Source organism: Hippopotamus amphibius, chromosome 6, assembly GCF_030028045.1.
Source record: "Hippopotamus amphibius kiboko isolate mHipAmp2 chromosome 6, mHipAmp2.hap2, whole genome shotgun sequence".
NCBI lineage: Eukaryota > Metazoa > Chordata > Mammalia > Artiodactyla > Hippopotamidae > Hippopotamus > Hippopotamus amphibius.
Genome location: NC_080191.1, coordinates 29,520,728 through 29,537,299, shown reverse-complemented (window position 1 = coordinate 29,537,299; position 16,572 = coordinate 29,520,728). Strand labels below are relative to the sequence as shown.

At 35.0% G+C, this 16,572-nt stretch overlaps 1 protein-coding gene across 4 annotated transcripts in view; it reads left to right on the top strand.

Moving 5' to 3' along the window:
- TBC1D32 (TBC1 domain family member 32) overlaps positions 1 to 16,572 on the top strand; it is a 208,683-nt gene that overhangs the window by 38,184 nt on the left and 153,927 nt on the right. For all 4 annotated transcript variants that reach the window (XR_009054257.1, XM_057738443.1, XM_057738445.1 and 1 more), the window contains 4 exons: positions 8,120 to 8,210; positions 11,385 to 11,525; positions 13,988 to 14,080; positions 16,186 to 16,328. Coding sequence is in view for 3 of the 4 variants with exons in the window: in XM_057738443.1 (XP_057594426.1) it covers positions 8,120 to 8,210; positions 11,385 to 11,525; positions 13,988 to 14,080; positions 16,186 to 16,328 (468 nt within the window). In the remaining variant the exon portion in view is untranslated. The remainder of the gene's footprint in view (positions 1 to 8,119; positions 8,211 to 11,384; positions 11,526 to 13,987; positions 14,081 to 16,185; positions 16,329 to 16,572) is intronic.

The window sequence follows — 16,572 nt, the reverse complement described above, 5'->3', positions numbered from 1 at the left end:
ATGCTTTTGTAGTTGCAAAAACTGATTCAAGTTACACTACGTAAAACTAATAGTGTAAAATATATTAGTAAAATTTCCTGCATTTACTGCTATTAGTAGAACAACGTTTTAGGACACTGAAAGGAACTGAAATCAGCAAGTCTAGCAGATAATTGACAAACATGGAAATTGTGAAATTAAAGTTATACTAATATGACTTTGAGATAATAAATATGGTTTATGTAGTTAGGTAGAATCTTGAGAAGTGAGGTGAAGGGAAAGATTCCTAGAATTGTGAATTTTAGGAAGACTGCAATAGAACATAAATTGAAGAAAGGAGAAAAATAATTGTTTTGTGTTTGAGAATTAAGAGAATAGGGCTTCAGAAAGGAGAAGAGGGAGATATTGAATATTAGGATGGAAGTTTATTTGTAGAGACAATAGGTATTTAAAAATCCTTAGAGGAACTGAAAGTCTTTCCACATTTCTCTCATTCCCATTTTATTTTATTTTATTTTATTATTTTTTAAAGCTCTTTATTGGAATATAATTGCTTTACACTGTTGTGCCAACTTTTGAGGTACACCAAAGTGAATCAGCTGTATTTATACATATATCCCCTCCCTCCCTCGACTCCCTCCCACCATCCCTGTCCTGGCCCTGTAAGGCATCACCCACCATCGAGTTGATCTCCCTATGTTATGCAGGAACTTCCCACGAGCTATCTATTTTACATTTGGTAGTGTATATATGTCAATGCTACTCTTTTACTTCGTCCCAGCTTCCCCTTCACCCCCCACCCTGTGTCCACAAGTCAGTTCTCTACATCTGCATCTTTATTCTTGCCCTGTCACTGGGTTCATCAGTAACATTTTTTGTGGATTCCGTGTATATGAGTTAGCATATGGTATTTGTTTTTCTCTTTCTGGCTTACTTCGCTCTGTATGACAGACTCTAGGTCTATCCACATTAAATGGAAATTTGTTGCTGCCATATGAGCATAGAATGATCTCGCTAGAATAGAGAAAGGAGGAAAAACCAAGAACAGTTTTTTTCCTTGCATGGTTTGGCGTACAGATAACTCACTGTTGCTTTTACAGAGGCCCTGGTGGAAGTATTTCAGATGTTTTTTTTATAGATTAACTCATAAAATCTGTTCCTTATTTGAAAAGTGAATTATACTATAATCAATTCTTAGCCTACAAATGGTTACTTTATTATCAACTTCAGTATTCTATAAACTTGTTCAAATATTTTATTTCATATGAGTCAAACTTGCATGAGATTTTATCTTAAACCTTGTTTTCTCTTAAAGCTTTCCTACATTTACCAAAATATCAAGAGATTTTTTTTTAATGGTGTGTGCGCACATGTGTGTGTGTGTATAAAAAGTAAAACTACAATGGAATATTACTCAGCCATAAAAAGGAATGAAATGGACTATATGTAATGACGTGGATAGACCTAGAGTCTGTCATACAGAGTGAAGTAAGCCAGAAAGAGAAAAACAAATACTGAATACTAACTCATATATATGGAATCTAAAAAAAAAAAAATGATACTGATGAACCCAGTGACAGGGCAAGAATAGGGATGCAGATGCAGAGAATGGACTGGAGGACACAGGGTTGGGGGTGGGAGGGCGAAGGGGAAGCTGGGACGAAGTGAGAGAGTAGCATAGACATAGAAACACTACCAAATGTAAAATAGATAGCTACTGGGAAGTTGCTGTATAACAAAGGGAGATCAGCTCGGTGCTGGGTGATGCCTTAGAGGGCCAGGACAGGGATGGTGGGAGGGAGTCACGGGAGGGAGTGGCTTGGGGATATATGTATACATACAGCTGATTCACTTTGGTGTACCTCAAAAGCTGATACAGGAATGTAAAGCAATTATATTCCAAGAAAGAGCTTTAAAAAAAAAAAGCCTTCTTTTTCAAAATAAACATCTTGGAACATCTAAGAAAAAAAAAAAAAAGGAAACCCAACTTTTGAAAAGAAACATTAGGGAAAATGGATGCTATCTGTATTTGTTCCCATTTTCCTTTCAGAATGGAAGATCAAATTTTGTGCATCTGCAGTGGAAACTTTGGACCACTCCATGGATTTGTCTTTTGTTTTATAAGAGATCCTTACAAAAAGACTTCAGTCATAGCAGCTTGTTTAACATGAGTATCTGCTAAAGCATTTCCTCTAGCTTCTCATCAGTGCTACTTGATAACATTTTCTACAACAGTGAAACATCTGCATTGTCCAATAGGGTAGCCATTAGCTATATGTATCTACTGAAAACTTAATGTGATTAGGGAAACTAAGAGACTAAATTGATTCTTTAATTTTAATTAATTTAAATTTAAAACTAATATGTGCTAGTGACTACTCTGCAATTTGTTCTCTCTGTGACACCTTTCAATAGGTAGCATTGGGAGACAAATAATTCGTGTATGTGCTATCAGTTTTTTAAAGTGATATCTGAGGAAGTTGAGAGCTTTGTTTTTATAGTATTAAAGAATGATGAACTAGTTGAAAAGCATTTTGGCTATCAGCATAAGTATTTAATCTTTTATTTTTAACAATTTAAATCTTTTGCTCAGTTTACCCTTAAGGGAATGGCTCTGAAATGGCTTATGTAGTACATTTCCTATTTTTCTTGCCCTCTTCAAGTCATTTGAGAAAAAAATGTATGTATGTATGTATATATATATTTTTAACATACAATAATAAACTGCATATATTTAGAGTGTACTACTTGGTATCCCAGTCTCCCAATTCATTCCCCCCCAGCCCTCCCCACTTTCCCCACTGGGTATCCATATGTTTGTTCTCTACATCTGTGTCTCTGTTTCTGCCTTGCAAACTGGTTGATCTGTACCATTTTTCTATAGTCCGCATATATGTATTAATATATGATATTTGTTTTTCTCTTTCTGACTCACTTCACTCTGTATAACAGTCTCTAGATCCATCCATGTCTCTAAAAATGTCCCAGTTTCATTGCTTTTTACAACTGAGTAATATTCCATTGTATATATGTACCACATCTTTTTTATCCATTCTTCTGTTGATGGACATTTAGGTTGCTTCCATGTCCTGGCTATTGTAAATAGTGCTGCAATGAACATTGGAGTGCATGTGTCTTTTTGAATTATGGTGTTCTCTGGGTATATGCCCAGCAGTGGGATTGCTGGGTCATATGGTTTAGTTTTGCAAGGAACCTCCATACTGTTCTCCTTAGTGGCTGTATCAGTTTACATTCCCACCAACAGTGTAAGAGCGTTCCCTTTTCTCCACAACCTCTCCAGCATTTACTGTTTGTAGATTTTTTGATGATGTCCATTCTGACCGGTGTGAGGTGATACCTCATTGTCGTTTTGATTTGCATTTCTCTAATAATTAGTGATACTGAGCAGCTTTTCATGTGCCTCTTGGCCATCTGTATGTCTTCTTTGGAGAAATGCCTATTTAGGTCTTCTGCCCATTTTTTGATTGGGTTGTTTGTTTTTTTGATATTGAGCTTGAAAAAAATATTGACAGCTAAGTTATTTAAATTCTCTCTTGGTTTTTCCTATCTTACTATTTTCTACACTACCCCATTGCCCCGCCCCCATCCTGCGCCAGTCTTAGAGGTTAACAGTTAAGTGAACTGGCTGGTACATATTCCCTAGTGCAGGAGAATAAGTATCAAATAAAATCTTGAATTTTATAGCAAATTTGTCTTTCCTAAGGTTTAGGATAATCACTTTTTATACCCTCAACTTGACTCCTTAGTATTTAAATTTAGCTACTGTAAATCTGCTTTTTGCTCCTGCAATTTAAAGGGGATATTATATCATGTGATTGTTCCTCTTATGAGATGTACCTATTTCTGTGATTGTTACCCCTTCTCAAATAAAAGATAGCACCTATAAGAAGTGAGGGGAAGGAGTAGAAGGAACAGAAGTAGGTTTAAGTGGGTAGTGAAAATAAAGGTGAGTAGAAATGAGTACAAGGAAGAATGGTTTTTTGAAGGTCTGAGAGAGATTATCTTGGAGATAGCACTTTGAGTTCTCAGAGAAGCTATTTGTTCTTTTGTCTTCTAATTCTTTTGAGTCTCTCTTAAGTATATTTGTCACATCAAAAGTTCCACGTAATGTCAGTTTTTCAAAGTCATTTTTTGTTGCTATTTACCAAGGTATGTGTAAGATTTAGGATTTTAAGAGTAAGTTCATTTAGGAAGTAGTTCTATCGAGGAGGTTGCACTTTAGACAAACTGATGACAAGCATGAAATAGATCACTATACTTTTGGTCAAAAGTGTGTGCTATGAATGGTGTCTCAGGTTCTGACTAAGCAGGAGCTAGGGAGGGGCTGTGTGATTGGTGACATGATAATCATTGATTATCCTCTTTCAAGAATTGACAAATCAGGGAGTGTCCTCATGAAATTTTTGTAGAGGTCCCAAGGCAGTCTGACCAGTTGCCTTTGCATGAATTTGTTGCTGGTAGTCATTCATCTCAGGGCTGGCTTGGATTGGATTAACTGGATTAGAGACTTCTTGAACTATGCCTCCTTCTGTTTCCTATGAACACGCATTTAAGTATTCAGTAGATGCGAGCTAAACCAAAACAAAACAGGAGTCCAGAGTCTGCAAATAACGACAAAAGCAAAATGAGCGCAGAAGAATAAGCAGGTTAATAGTAGAACTATTGACAGAATAGTCCTTCTGCAAAACAAAAGACTACTTTGTACAAAGACCTATTTCATTACAAATCCAAGGATAATAAAATCTAGCAATGAGAGCTCAATGAAGCCAGTTGAAGCTTAGATCATTGTTGAGACAGACTCACGTGGTGGCAGATCTGAAGGATTATCAGATTGGGACTTGGGGGCCCAGTGAACACTCTTCTTTGAGAACCCTATGGAATGATGCCAGTGAGAGTCCTCAAGGTAATCTCAATGGAAGCGCCAGAATTGTTGAAGGTTGAGACCACTGTTCAATATCTGAAATAATGCATAAAACTGAGTTTTATTGCTTACTTAATTAGGCAAAGCAGATTTTAATATAGAATTTTGGGGGAAAACTTGGAACTCGGATTGATGGGCTTTCAGAAGTAAAAGTGAGTTCATGCCAACTGTAGATTTCCTGGAGCGTGTCTTTTGTTGGCTGATTTTTAGAAGCAAAGGACTGCTTTCAGAAGTATGTTCATTGAAATCTGTTGGCATATAATGATTTACAAGATTTTAAACTTGTTCTAGATACCTGTTAACCATGATTATATAGAAATATGGTTCTGGTTTTTATCTATAGAATAATCGCTCATTTTCAAGGATTGTGGGAAAATTTCTATTAATGAATTGGTGTTATTCTGGAAAAGAGGGGAGGTTGTTAAGGTAGTGGTGGGAGAATATTTCAGGGCCATGGAATAGCATGTTTAAAAGCTTTAGGGATTGGAAAACACATAGTACACTTGGAAACTGCACATATCTCATATGGCTGGACATAGATTGCTAAGAAAAATGTGAATTAGTATTAGAGAAATTTCCTGAAAATCAGTTCCCTGGAAACTAATATTAAGTGGATGATGTTTTTTTTGAAAAATTCTTAAATGCTTTAATTGGGTCTGTACCAGTTGACCTCAGTTTGTTTCATTCATGAATGAGGCAGAATAGGCCTCATAATTCCATTAAAAATAAAAAAGGCGTATGTCCATTAAAAGTGAAAAGGGAAATCTTCAACCTTTTCCCTTTTGCAGATAGAAATGAGTTTGTTGTTAGTTTCAGTTTTGAATGTGTTTCAGATTTAATTGGTATATAGTGGTGAGATTTTTCTAGTGGATATGCTTTTAGTGAATTGGTCATTTGACTGGTCACATGTTGAATTGGCTTTTGGTGACGGACTTTTACACAGGTAGATGTATTTGTATGTGTGTGTGTGTGTATGTGTGTGTGGCTGGGGTGGGGGACATCTGGAGGATAAGAGGAATAAGACTAATGTTAGATCATTAAAAAGTTCTTATTGTCAAATTTAGGAGATTGGCCTTTATTCTGGAGGTTTAGTGAGCCACTGATAGATTTTCACGTGCTGAAGTAACATGATCATATTAGGGCTTTGGAAAATTTGGAAAATGGGCTGAAGGTGCTAGGTGAAGATAGTTTTTACTTCAGTACTTCTCCCCTAAGAGGCTTTGCAATAATACAAGCAAAGGATGATGGAAACATGAATTAAGGCTATGACTGTGAACTGGGATTAACGGATGGACTCAGGAGGACTATATATAGAATGTGGGTTTTAGAGCACTTGACTTTTTGAAAGGGGGTTGGGTGAGGACTTACTCATTTGAATGTCTATCATTCATTGAGATAAGCACAGTAGGAAGAAAGTAGGAAAGTTGGAAAAGGTTATGACTTTAGATTTGGTCATATTGAGTTTGAGATCTAGATTTCCAGAGGGGTGGAAATTTCATTTTATTGATCTGGATCCTAAAGTTTGGTTTAGATAAGACATAAATATGGGAGGGGGTTCCTCAAGCCTACCTCCAGATTTGATGGTTTGCTGGGAGAACTTATAGGACTCAGCATATAGTTGTACTCCCAGATACGATTTCTTACAGAAAAGAAGATACAAAGCAAAACTGGTGCAGGAAAGAGGCGCTTTGGGTAAAGTCTGGAGGATACCAAGCATAAGCCTCCAAGAGTGTTTTTTCCCAGTGGAGTCATGCAGGACTCCACTTAGTTTCTCCAGTGTCAAGTTGTAACAGCTCATGTGAAATGATGTTTACCAGAGAAGCTCATTAGAGACTGAGTGCCCATTTTCTTTTTAAATTGGGAGTTAATCACACTGGCACCTCTGCCTACTACACACCAGGGATTCCACACTCCCAGAAGAAAAAGAGACATTCAGCATAAACCACATTGTTTGTTCAGTTTAGGTACAATTCTTAGAATGGGGAGGGGGGGAACCTCCTGAAATCCAAGTTCCCAGATGCTGGTCAAGGTCCAATCTTGTAAGCAGGCCTTTCTAATGATAGAAATCCTGGCATGTTAACTCTTCTGCATGAAACTGAGGCCATAAGAGTGAATGAGACTAGGAAATCTATCAATTCCTTGATTCTGTGATTATGAACTCACTTCTATCCATACAGCCTCCATCTTTTTCCCATCTAAAGCTTAACCCTTCCTTCCCCTTAGGTCCTGGCTGCTCCTGCTCTTAGACACTTTTCTATCAATTATCCTTTCTCTCCTGCATAGTCAAACTTCCTTTCTGTTTACTTAAGCATGATCGTATCCTTCCAACCTGAAGAATTCATTCTTGATTCCAAGACCCCACCACTGTGTTTTATGCTTTTCTTTTTCTTTTATAGCCAGCCTTCTTGAAAATGAAAATTATACTAGCTGCCTTTACTTTTTTAGTTCCTATTCCTTTTCCTCATAGTTTTATTCCCCAAACTCCCCTGAAACTGATCTTTTCAAGGTCACCAAAAACCTCCTTATTACTTGATCTAACAGTTACCACTCCTCATCTCACTGGTGGCCTCTATTTTGAGAGTTAGAATGAGAGGGTGTCTACAGGAAATACGTAGGTGCAAAGGAAAGCGAGAAGATTTGAAATCTCTTCTTGAAGAGAATGAGAGAAGGAGGTAGAATAAAGACTATCAGAGAATCGCTGGGTATGGAAGTTGGAGATCATTTTTTATGATTGTTCTTTGGATTGAAAATTTTCTTTTATCAGTTGTTAGCAATTGTGATATCTAAGATGGGAAAGAAGGCTAGCTCCAGTTCACGTTTTGTTGGCTAAGTAGGAAGAAAAGAGTAAGGCCGGGGAACTGGGATATTGGCGAGATAATTTTTAAAGTCATGGCCAGAATTTTTGCATCTTTCACTATAAAATGTAAAGTACATCTCTGTTTTTGTCTTGATACCAACATTATAACAATATTATATTTGTTGGTCAACAAATATTTTCTGTGTTTCCCAGAATGATGCCATAGTTAAAATGTAACTGGGGAGACTTAGCTTCAATGGCCTGGAAAGATGCTATTCTAAATTTTCTGAATATTTTTCTTAAATATTCTCCCAGCATATTTTACAGCCTTGACTAACTTCTTTTAATACATGGACTTGTGGGTTTAAACTTCTGGAATTAATAAGCTATTACTTTATTAGATATCTACAGCAGTTCAGCAGTGTGTTCAGTACTTTGAGTTGTGTGAAACCATGAAAGCCGATGAGGTTTTGGGACATTCAAAGCCTTGTGGTAAGTATTATATTTTGTTAAATTTTAAAAATGGTAAATTTTATTAATAAAAAATAGCTTAGTAATTTATTTTTTAAAATCATGATAAATTAGATTGCTTTTGCTAATACAAAATGCTTTCCACAAATTTAAGATATACTATAATGATGACTTTTTATAGCAGACTTACATTTGAACTTATCATTGTGATTCTTATCATCTGCACTTCTTCAATTCATATCAGGGTGTATGTCCTAGTGAGTTATACCACAATAATATGCTAGAAGAAGAAAGAATGAAAGTATATCAGTCATTTATGCATTTTAGTGGGAGGAAAATTTCTATAAAATACTGTTTAATTATTGGACACTTCACCCCACTCTGTGATTCTTCTCTACTTGTCCTCCATCTGAGGTAAAATATCCTAGGTGTTTCATAATCTGGCCCTAATATATGGAGCAAATCTCATATCTAGTTACTGATTAAAGTGAATCTTCTCTTAGAAGGCATACCAGTGCCTGTATACCTTTGTTATTCCTACTCCTGCTGCCACTACCCATAATCCTCTCTGCTGATATAAATCTTACCGTGAAAGAACAAACTTTGGTTTTCAAGAAGGCTCCTTTGCCTTGTGTAAATTTTTATTGCTCTTTTGCTTACATCAGGCAACTTGCAATGTGAATTTGATATCTTTTATCATTCTATGTCACTTCTCTAAGCAAATGTTAAGTTCTTTGAGAATATGAAGATATCTTATAATTTTATCCCTGAATATATTCTTAACTCAAGAAAAATGGTTAAAGATCAATTATTGATAAGTTTCAAAAGATAAGTGTTTTGTAGTAGAGGAGAAAGTACAGAAGCCAGAACTTTGAGAGAAAAAAAAAGATATATGTTTGTATATATATTATGTCATCTGTAAATTTGTAAATTTTTCCAGTCTAATATTATGTCTAATAAAATGTTGTATCTAGCTTTTTTCCTCCTACCACTCTCCCAGCCCTTCATGGCTTTGGTTTTTTCCCTATCTAGTGAAGACCTTGGGGTGCTTCACTGCATTCTTTTAACATTTCTTTCAAAATTCTTGCTTTCTTCTCTTTCAGAGTTTCCTGCCTGCAGTTACTCAACTTTAGATCATCTCTGGCCCTCAGGAAATTGTAACATTAAATTGAAGGTGTACTGATGCATTTCTCTAGCTTCAGCAGCTCTTTGTGTTGCTTTGGAATCATCTTAGATGTTCTTTCTTCAGTGTTCCACCATTCTCATCAAACCCCCTGCCTTGCCCTTGCCCAGTTTTCTCTCAAGAGGAAGCCTTGCATCCTACTTCACTGAGAAAAATGGAACTTTTTAGATATGAAATACCCAAATGTCCTGCATCTGTGCATACAGATGCATATTTTTATGCCCTTATCAGTATTCCCTTTCTCCACGCTACAATGAAGAGGTAATCCTTCTGTTCCAGATTGATGTATTTGTTCTTGATTCTGTTTCCATCTGGTGTTGTGTTTGTTTTTTTATGAACCAGAACATTGCTTCATTTGCTGTTGTGTCTCCCTTTCTATTGGTACCTTTCCTTTCATTCTCTAAACCTACTCATATCTTTCATGTAAAAAACTGAGCAAGTTTACATGTACCTTACTTCTCTCTGCTTCCCTTAAGAGAAAAGACCTTCCGAATATTCAGTATACCCTCAGGCCCTATTTCTTTACTACCTATTCACTTCTCAACCATGGAAATGAGGCTTTTATTTCTACTGCTCAGTGATCTTCCCATTATTAATTTTCTCTTCTTTCTTGCCCTCATTTTATAGCATTTGCTTCGCTTGACCCTTTTCCTCATCTTCCTGGTACCATTCTTTGATTTCTTCATTCTCATCCTACAAGTTTTTCTTAGTCACTTGAAAGGCTCTTTTCTTTTATGTCTGTACTCAAAAAAGTTTTGCCCTTTGCTTTTTTTCAGCTTAGTCTATCTGTTCTCTCTTGAGGGAGTCCATTCACTCTCATTGTTTCAAATATTACGTATTTATATATATATAAATGATGACTGAAATATTTAAGTCTACATTCCTTTCATGAATTCCAGATCAATGTACTCATATTATACTTTGTATTCTATCTGGGAGATCTATGGGAACTTCAATATTAAAGTATCAAGAACAGATTACTATTCTCTTTCTAAACATTTTTTTCTTCAGAATTAAATAGAAGAAGAATTTACTACATACACAGATATTTGAGTTAGGAACTTGAGAATTTTTTTTATCTTTTCATGGTCTACACGTAGTTCTGGTGAACGCATACTGATTTCATTTCCATAAACATTTATTTTTATGTCTGTTATTCTCCATTCTTTTTTCTGATAGGTGCTTTTGTTCGTGATTTTCCATATGAATCTTACTTTAAGCCTTGACCATCTTCCATTCATCTTTCCACTTTGCCACCAGAGTCGGATTTCCACATGCATGTTTGATTACTTTCCTGCTTGAACCCCTTTAATATAATCACAATTGCCTCTATAATAAAGCCCATACTCTTTCTGCAGCTAAGTCCTCTGTGATCTGCTGCTGCTACCCTCTAGGCTTTTGTTTCTCCTACTTGTCCTCCCCATGCTCTGTTCATATCAAGCTGTTTGCCGTATCTTTGAATTAGAAGCCCAGTTTCATACTTCTTCTTGGTTTCTGACACCAGCAAATAGTTCAGGGTCTTATGTCAAAGAGGTACTCAATAGATCTTGAATGTATGGATGAATGTGTGAATACATGATATATGTTGGAAGGAACCTATATTTTAGAGATTGTAATTTCATTTGCAAACATGGTTATAAATATGATCATTTGTAGTTCTGGCTTTTAATTGGTAGAATTAAACAATAGGTAATGTTTTATATTGACTTCCTTTCTTCCTTAACCTGAAGTCTCTCTATAATGACAGAAAACTAACAATCTTATGGTATTTGTTTTAGAATGAACACTGTATGCATATTATACTTTTCTGAGGTTTGGTAAATTTTATAATGAATGCTTTTCTTCAGATTTAGGTGTGTTAAAGTATCTTGGGAAACAATAAAGAATTAAAAAAAATTATACCAAATATCTCCATTATAGACTGCAACCATGTTTATTGTTCAGAGGGGAATGAAAATAGGTACTATAAAATACAATCGCATTAAAACAAATGTAATTGTTTTTCTTTTAAGGGAATGAGCAGAAAACTTTCTACTACTCAGGAAAAGAATTACAATATATTTATTTCGTTCACTCACTGTGCCTTTTAGGAAGATTATTGATCTATACACAAGGCAGAAAGCTATTTCCTATAAAGCTGAAGAATAGAAAAGGTAAGTGCAGTTAGAAGATGTGAATATGTTCAGGTATGGTAAGATTTGTGCTATGGATTTTTAAAATTTAGAGATTTGGTTTGGTCTCTCCTAGGGTACTGAGCAGTATACCTTTTGGTCTGCTGACAGGCTTACATACCTTGACGTGTTACTATTTTTTTTTCCAGTATGTATTTCTTCCTACATGTATAATTCTATTTTCCCTGCCTTTAATGTTTTCCTTATTTTTTCTCTGCCTTTCAAAATCCTAGATATATTGGATGATCCAAATCTGGATCCAGAAATAGAAGTCCTTGTTTAAGTTGTGGTTCCCCTAAAAACTAGCTGTGATCTTTGGGCAAATCACTGAACTATTTGTTTCTTTATCTGTAGGAAAAAAATAGAATATCAGTGCTGGGCTCGGAATTTTTGAGATGATCACAGAGAAGAGGTTTGGAAATAGTGTTTTATAAACTGCAAAGCCCTGTACCGTATGATATATTACTATATTATTGTTACCATAAGTCCCATTTGTAAAGTTTTTTCCTTCAGAGTTCACATGCTGTTAGTTACCTTCCTTACTTTCCTTAAAACTTTTGTCTATATTAGGAATATAGTATAGAGGAGATATCAGCCAACTTTGCCTGTAAAGCGAGATAGTGAATATTTGGAACTTTTTGGGCCACATACCATCTCTGTTGCATATTCTGTGTGTGTGTATATATGCACACGCATGCATGTGCATGTGTGCAAAAAAGTGCATTAGCCAGAGACTACTATCCTTAGAAAGCACTGCTTGCAAGGTTGGACTTTGGCTGGCATCAGGGAACTTGGATTTTTCACTGTTCCCAGAATTAATAACATTTTAGGCACAGTGAGCCACTCTTAATACAAACAATGTGTTTTATGCTGAAAATCTGCTTTCCATCTGGGAGTCTGGAATCCTGGTATGTACTGGGCAGAGAGTACTTATATGATCAGTCTCCAGTAAAAACTTTGCACATTGAGTCTCTAATGAGCTTCCTTGGTAGACAGCATTTCACATGTGTTGTCACAATTTGTTGGAAGAATTAAGTGTATTCTGTGTGATTCCTCTGGGAGAGGATTCGTGGACAGTTGCACCTGGTTTGCTCTGGACTTCACCCTATGTGCCTTTTCCCTTTGATTTTTACTTTGTATCCTTTTGTTATAATAAATCTTAGCTGGGAGTATTACTGTATGTTGAATTTTGTAAGTTTTAGTGAATCAGTGAATCTGGGAATGGTTTTGAGAACCCTGACAATGCTTTACACACCTTTTAAAAATGGAAAAATTGTTCTTAGTTTGCAGTCCTTACAAAATTAGGATATAATGGTTATAATTTCCTAATCCTGTTATAAAGTATCTTTATTTTGAACATTTTCCGTTGTTTTACTTAAGGCTTTTCTCCTTTAAGTGAGCTCCTTAAGAAAAAGTGTTTTATGTACTTTTATGTAGTACTGCCACATAATCCTGTGTATAATGGGCTTACAGAGAAATGACTTTCAAAAAAAAGCTGCCATTGTATAGGATATTGTGAGCTTTACAGAAATAGAAAGATTAATGTATACTTGTGATGTTTCAGGTGTTCAGCGTAAATTTATGTTTGTCTATCATCTAACTTACATAGCACTTTAATTGACTTTTGACAGCCACATTTTGGCCCATCAGATGTCACAGATCATCTCAAAACTCAATTTTGAGAGATCTATCCTATTGTATTTAGTTAGATCAGCATTCACTTTTAAGTTTCACATGTGCTTTCACTAGAAATTTTGTATGTAAACTTCTATAGCAGGTGTTGGTAAACTACAGCCCATAGACCAAATCTGGTACACTGTTCTGCATGGCTTTGAGCTAAGATTAGCTTGTATATTCTTAAATTATTGGGAAAACTTAATAAGCGATGTGAAAAATATATAAAATTCAAATTTCAACATAAATTTTTATTGGAAAATAGTCACGCTCATTCATTTGCAAACTGTCTATGGCTACTTTAGTGCATCAAGAGCAGGGTTGAGTATTTGTGACAGACTGGCCACAAAGCCTACACTGTTCACTATCTGGTCAATAAAAAGTTTACTGACCTCTGTTCTACAGTGCTATATAGATAAGTTAGCTAGACCAACATATTAAGCTGAATTTTACTGCATGTAATTGAATAAACTCAAACAGCCTGATCAGATTCATAGATCTTCCTGTGGTAGGTTTATTAAATGATGGGTTCAACATAAGTAGTAAAACCACACCTTCACATAGCACCTATTGCAGCATTTGCCCTTGCCCTCTTTTAATTTACTATGTCTAATTTATTCTTCTGGATATAATCTTGGATTATAGCCCCTTTTCTCCCTAATTGTACCACAGTGTCTATGGAAACTCAGATTAGGAGGCTTAGTTAAAATTTTTCTAAATTGTAAACATATGCTAGAAAATAACGTTTTTTTTTTTTCTCCTTTTTGAAGATTCAGTATCCCTTACAGATATGCTGGTTCTGTTTACCCAACTTATCTATTACTCACCAAGTTGTCGAAAGATGACATCACCTGGTCATTTAGGTAATTCTGCTTCTATCAATATTATAAATAGAGAAATAGAAAGCATCTAAAAAAATTCTATTTTCTGGATGTTTTGAGTGATGGACCTAGCTTAGTAAAGAGGTTTCACTAAGATGCAGCATTATTCATAAGAAATTACATTGGTCCTGGAAGTAAACCATGAAATTTAATTTTTTTCATTGGTATTTAAGGTGTACATTTTTATTTAGAACCAATTCTGAGAATTCTGATGTTTATTAAGATCAAGATGTTCTTAAATGATATTAAGGTAAGTTTGATAGGTACTAATGTGTTCTTTATTGCTATTTTTTATCCTTCATACTTTCCTGGATGTTTTGATCAGCTTGCTTGTTTCAGCTCACATCCAAAACTTATTTTCAAGGTCATCTTTTAATGAAGAATAAAGCAAAAGAAAACCTTTGTTTTTCAGAAAAATACCTTTTAGTCTTATAACTGCTGACTGACTTATAAAAGTTTTTTTTTTAAATATTAACATTTAAACAATGACTTGTATTGGTATTCAAAGGAAAAAGTTTGTTTTCAAAGTAAAACACTTAATAACATACCCCCCCACCCCAAGCCTGATTTATAGACTCATGTTCTAAATATGGAGGTTACCTTAGAAATGCTGGTAAAAATTCCGGGAGGAACTCAAGTGAATCACAGAAAAAAGTTATTTGGGTCATATATTACGCTGTAATAAGTCTATCAATTGGTAGGTTTTATCCATGCAATTATAACAGCCTGTTAGTCCTACACAATGTTTCTCATACTTTTTCTGCCTTTAAGATATTGATATTTACATGTGCAAAGTATTAGGTTAGGTATCCCTGTTATATGCTCCTATAACATACTGTGCTTCTTTATAAAAAAAAAAATCATCCTTTGTTATAATGGATAGTGTCTTGGTTTACCATCTTTTGGACCGTTTGTCTTACTTCTCTATCTACATAGTACTCCAAATAGCAGAAAGTTGGATGAATGAATGAATAATGGTCAGATGCTCATCAGTAGTCTTTCTCACTATAAACAGGGTTTGTCATCTGGAGCTGGTTAAAAAATCACTGAACTTTTCCATTTTCTCTTTCTGTTAAGTATTTGCTTACTGTATTTATGGAGTATGGAACATTGTAGTATAAATTAAGAACTTTTAGTTTTAGTCTTGTTTCTTACTAGGACAACCTTAAAATACTTAACTTTTTGTTCCTTTATTTCTTCATGTAAAACACTATTTTGTTCAGTATATTGGGAGGTCAAATATCTGGAAATGTTAGTTTATGAAACTAAAAATACCACACTTATTTTAGGGACTGTTCCCCATATTTATTTGTATCTGTGTCTTCCTATGTATATTTTAAAACAAAGTCTTAAAAATTCTCATTCATTTCATTGATTTTATGGTAACACAAGAAGTATACTAGTCTCCATTAAAATTTCTCTTCTGCCTTCTTTTTGGCTGTGTTTTGTCTTAATGATTCTAATCTTCTACCAGACTTGACACCTGAATACACTTTCTTCCCTTAAGAAAAAGAAGAAAAGTGAATACAATAAGTAAGGTGTTTGCCAGGAGGGAAGTTGTGAAGTTGTGAATTTACTTCAAGCTACATCTTCACTATCAAAGAGAACCTTTTTTTAAAAAAAATATTTATTTATTTATTTGGCTATGCCAGGTCTTAGTTGCAGCATGCGGGGTCCTTAGTTGTGACATGCTAACTCTTAGATTCAGCATGCATTTGGGATATAGTTCCCTGCCCAGGGATTGAACCTGGACACCCTGCATTGGGAACGCAGGTTCTTATCCACTGTGCCACCAGGGAAATCTCAAGCAGAGCTTTAATATCAAGCAACAAATGATCTTATGATGTGTTTTTGTATTTATACTGTCATTTACTCACTTTTATTAACTTGAAGATACATTAAGCTAATAGTCTCTTAAGTTTCAGGTCATAATTTGGTAATAAATCATCCTTTGGGCATTCAGTTGTGCGATTTTTAAACTCTTTAACCTTGATGAGCTTTTCGGAACAGCAATAGTTAACACAGAAATAAAGATGTAAGTAAGGTCTTAAGTTTTAATTTTCAAAAAAATGCTTTTTCTTTACCAGAGAATTACTCTCCTGCAAGTATGGTAACTGAAGTTTTATGTATACTCTGTGATCAAAAAGAATGTGCAGTTGAATGCTTATATAACAGCACTGTGATTGACACACTTCTTCAGCCTATTCATAACTTAATGAAAGGAATTAAGGTTGGTATTGAAGAGTCTCGTAATTGGGTATTAGTGAATATTCAATGGGACTTCTGAATTTGATAATTTGAAGTATTATACCATTTTCCCTATAAATGTATTTTAAATCTTAGTTTATACAATCAGTTGATTTTTAGTTATGACAGTTGGGGGAAAAGTGCATATAACACCTTAAATTTTAGTTAGGGGGAAAAGTGCATATAGCACCTTAAATTCTTTTTGGTCAGGCTTTGATTAGATTGTG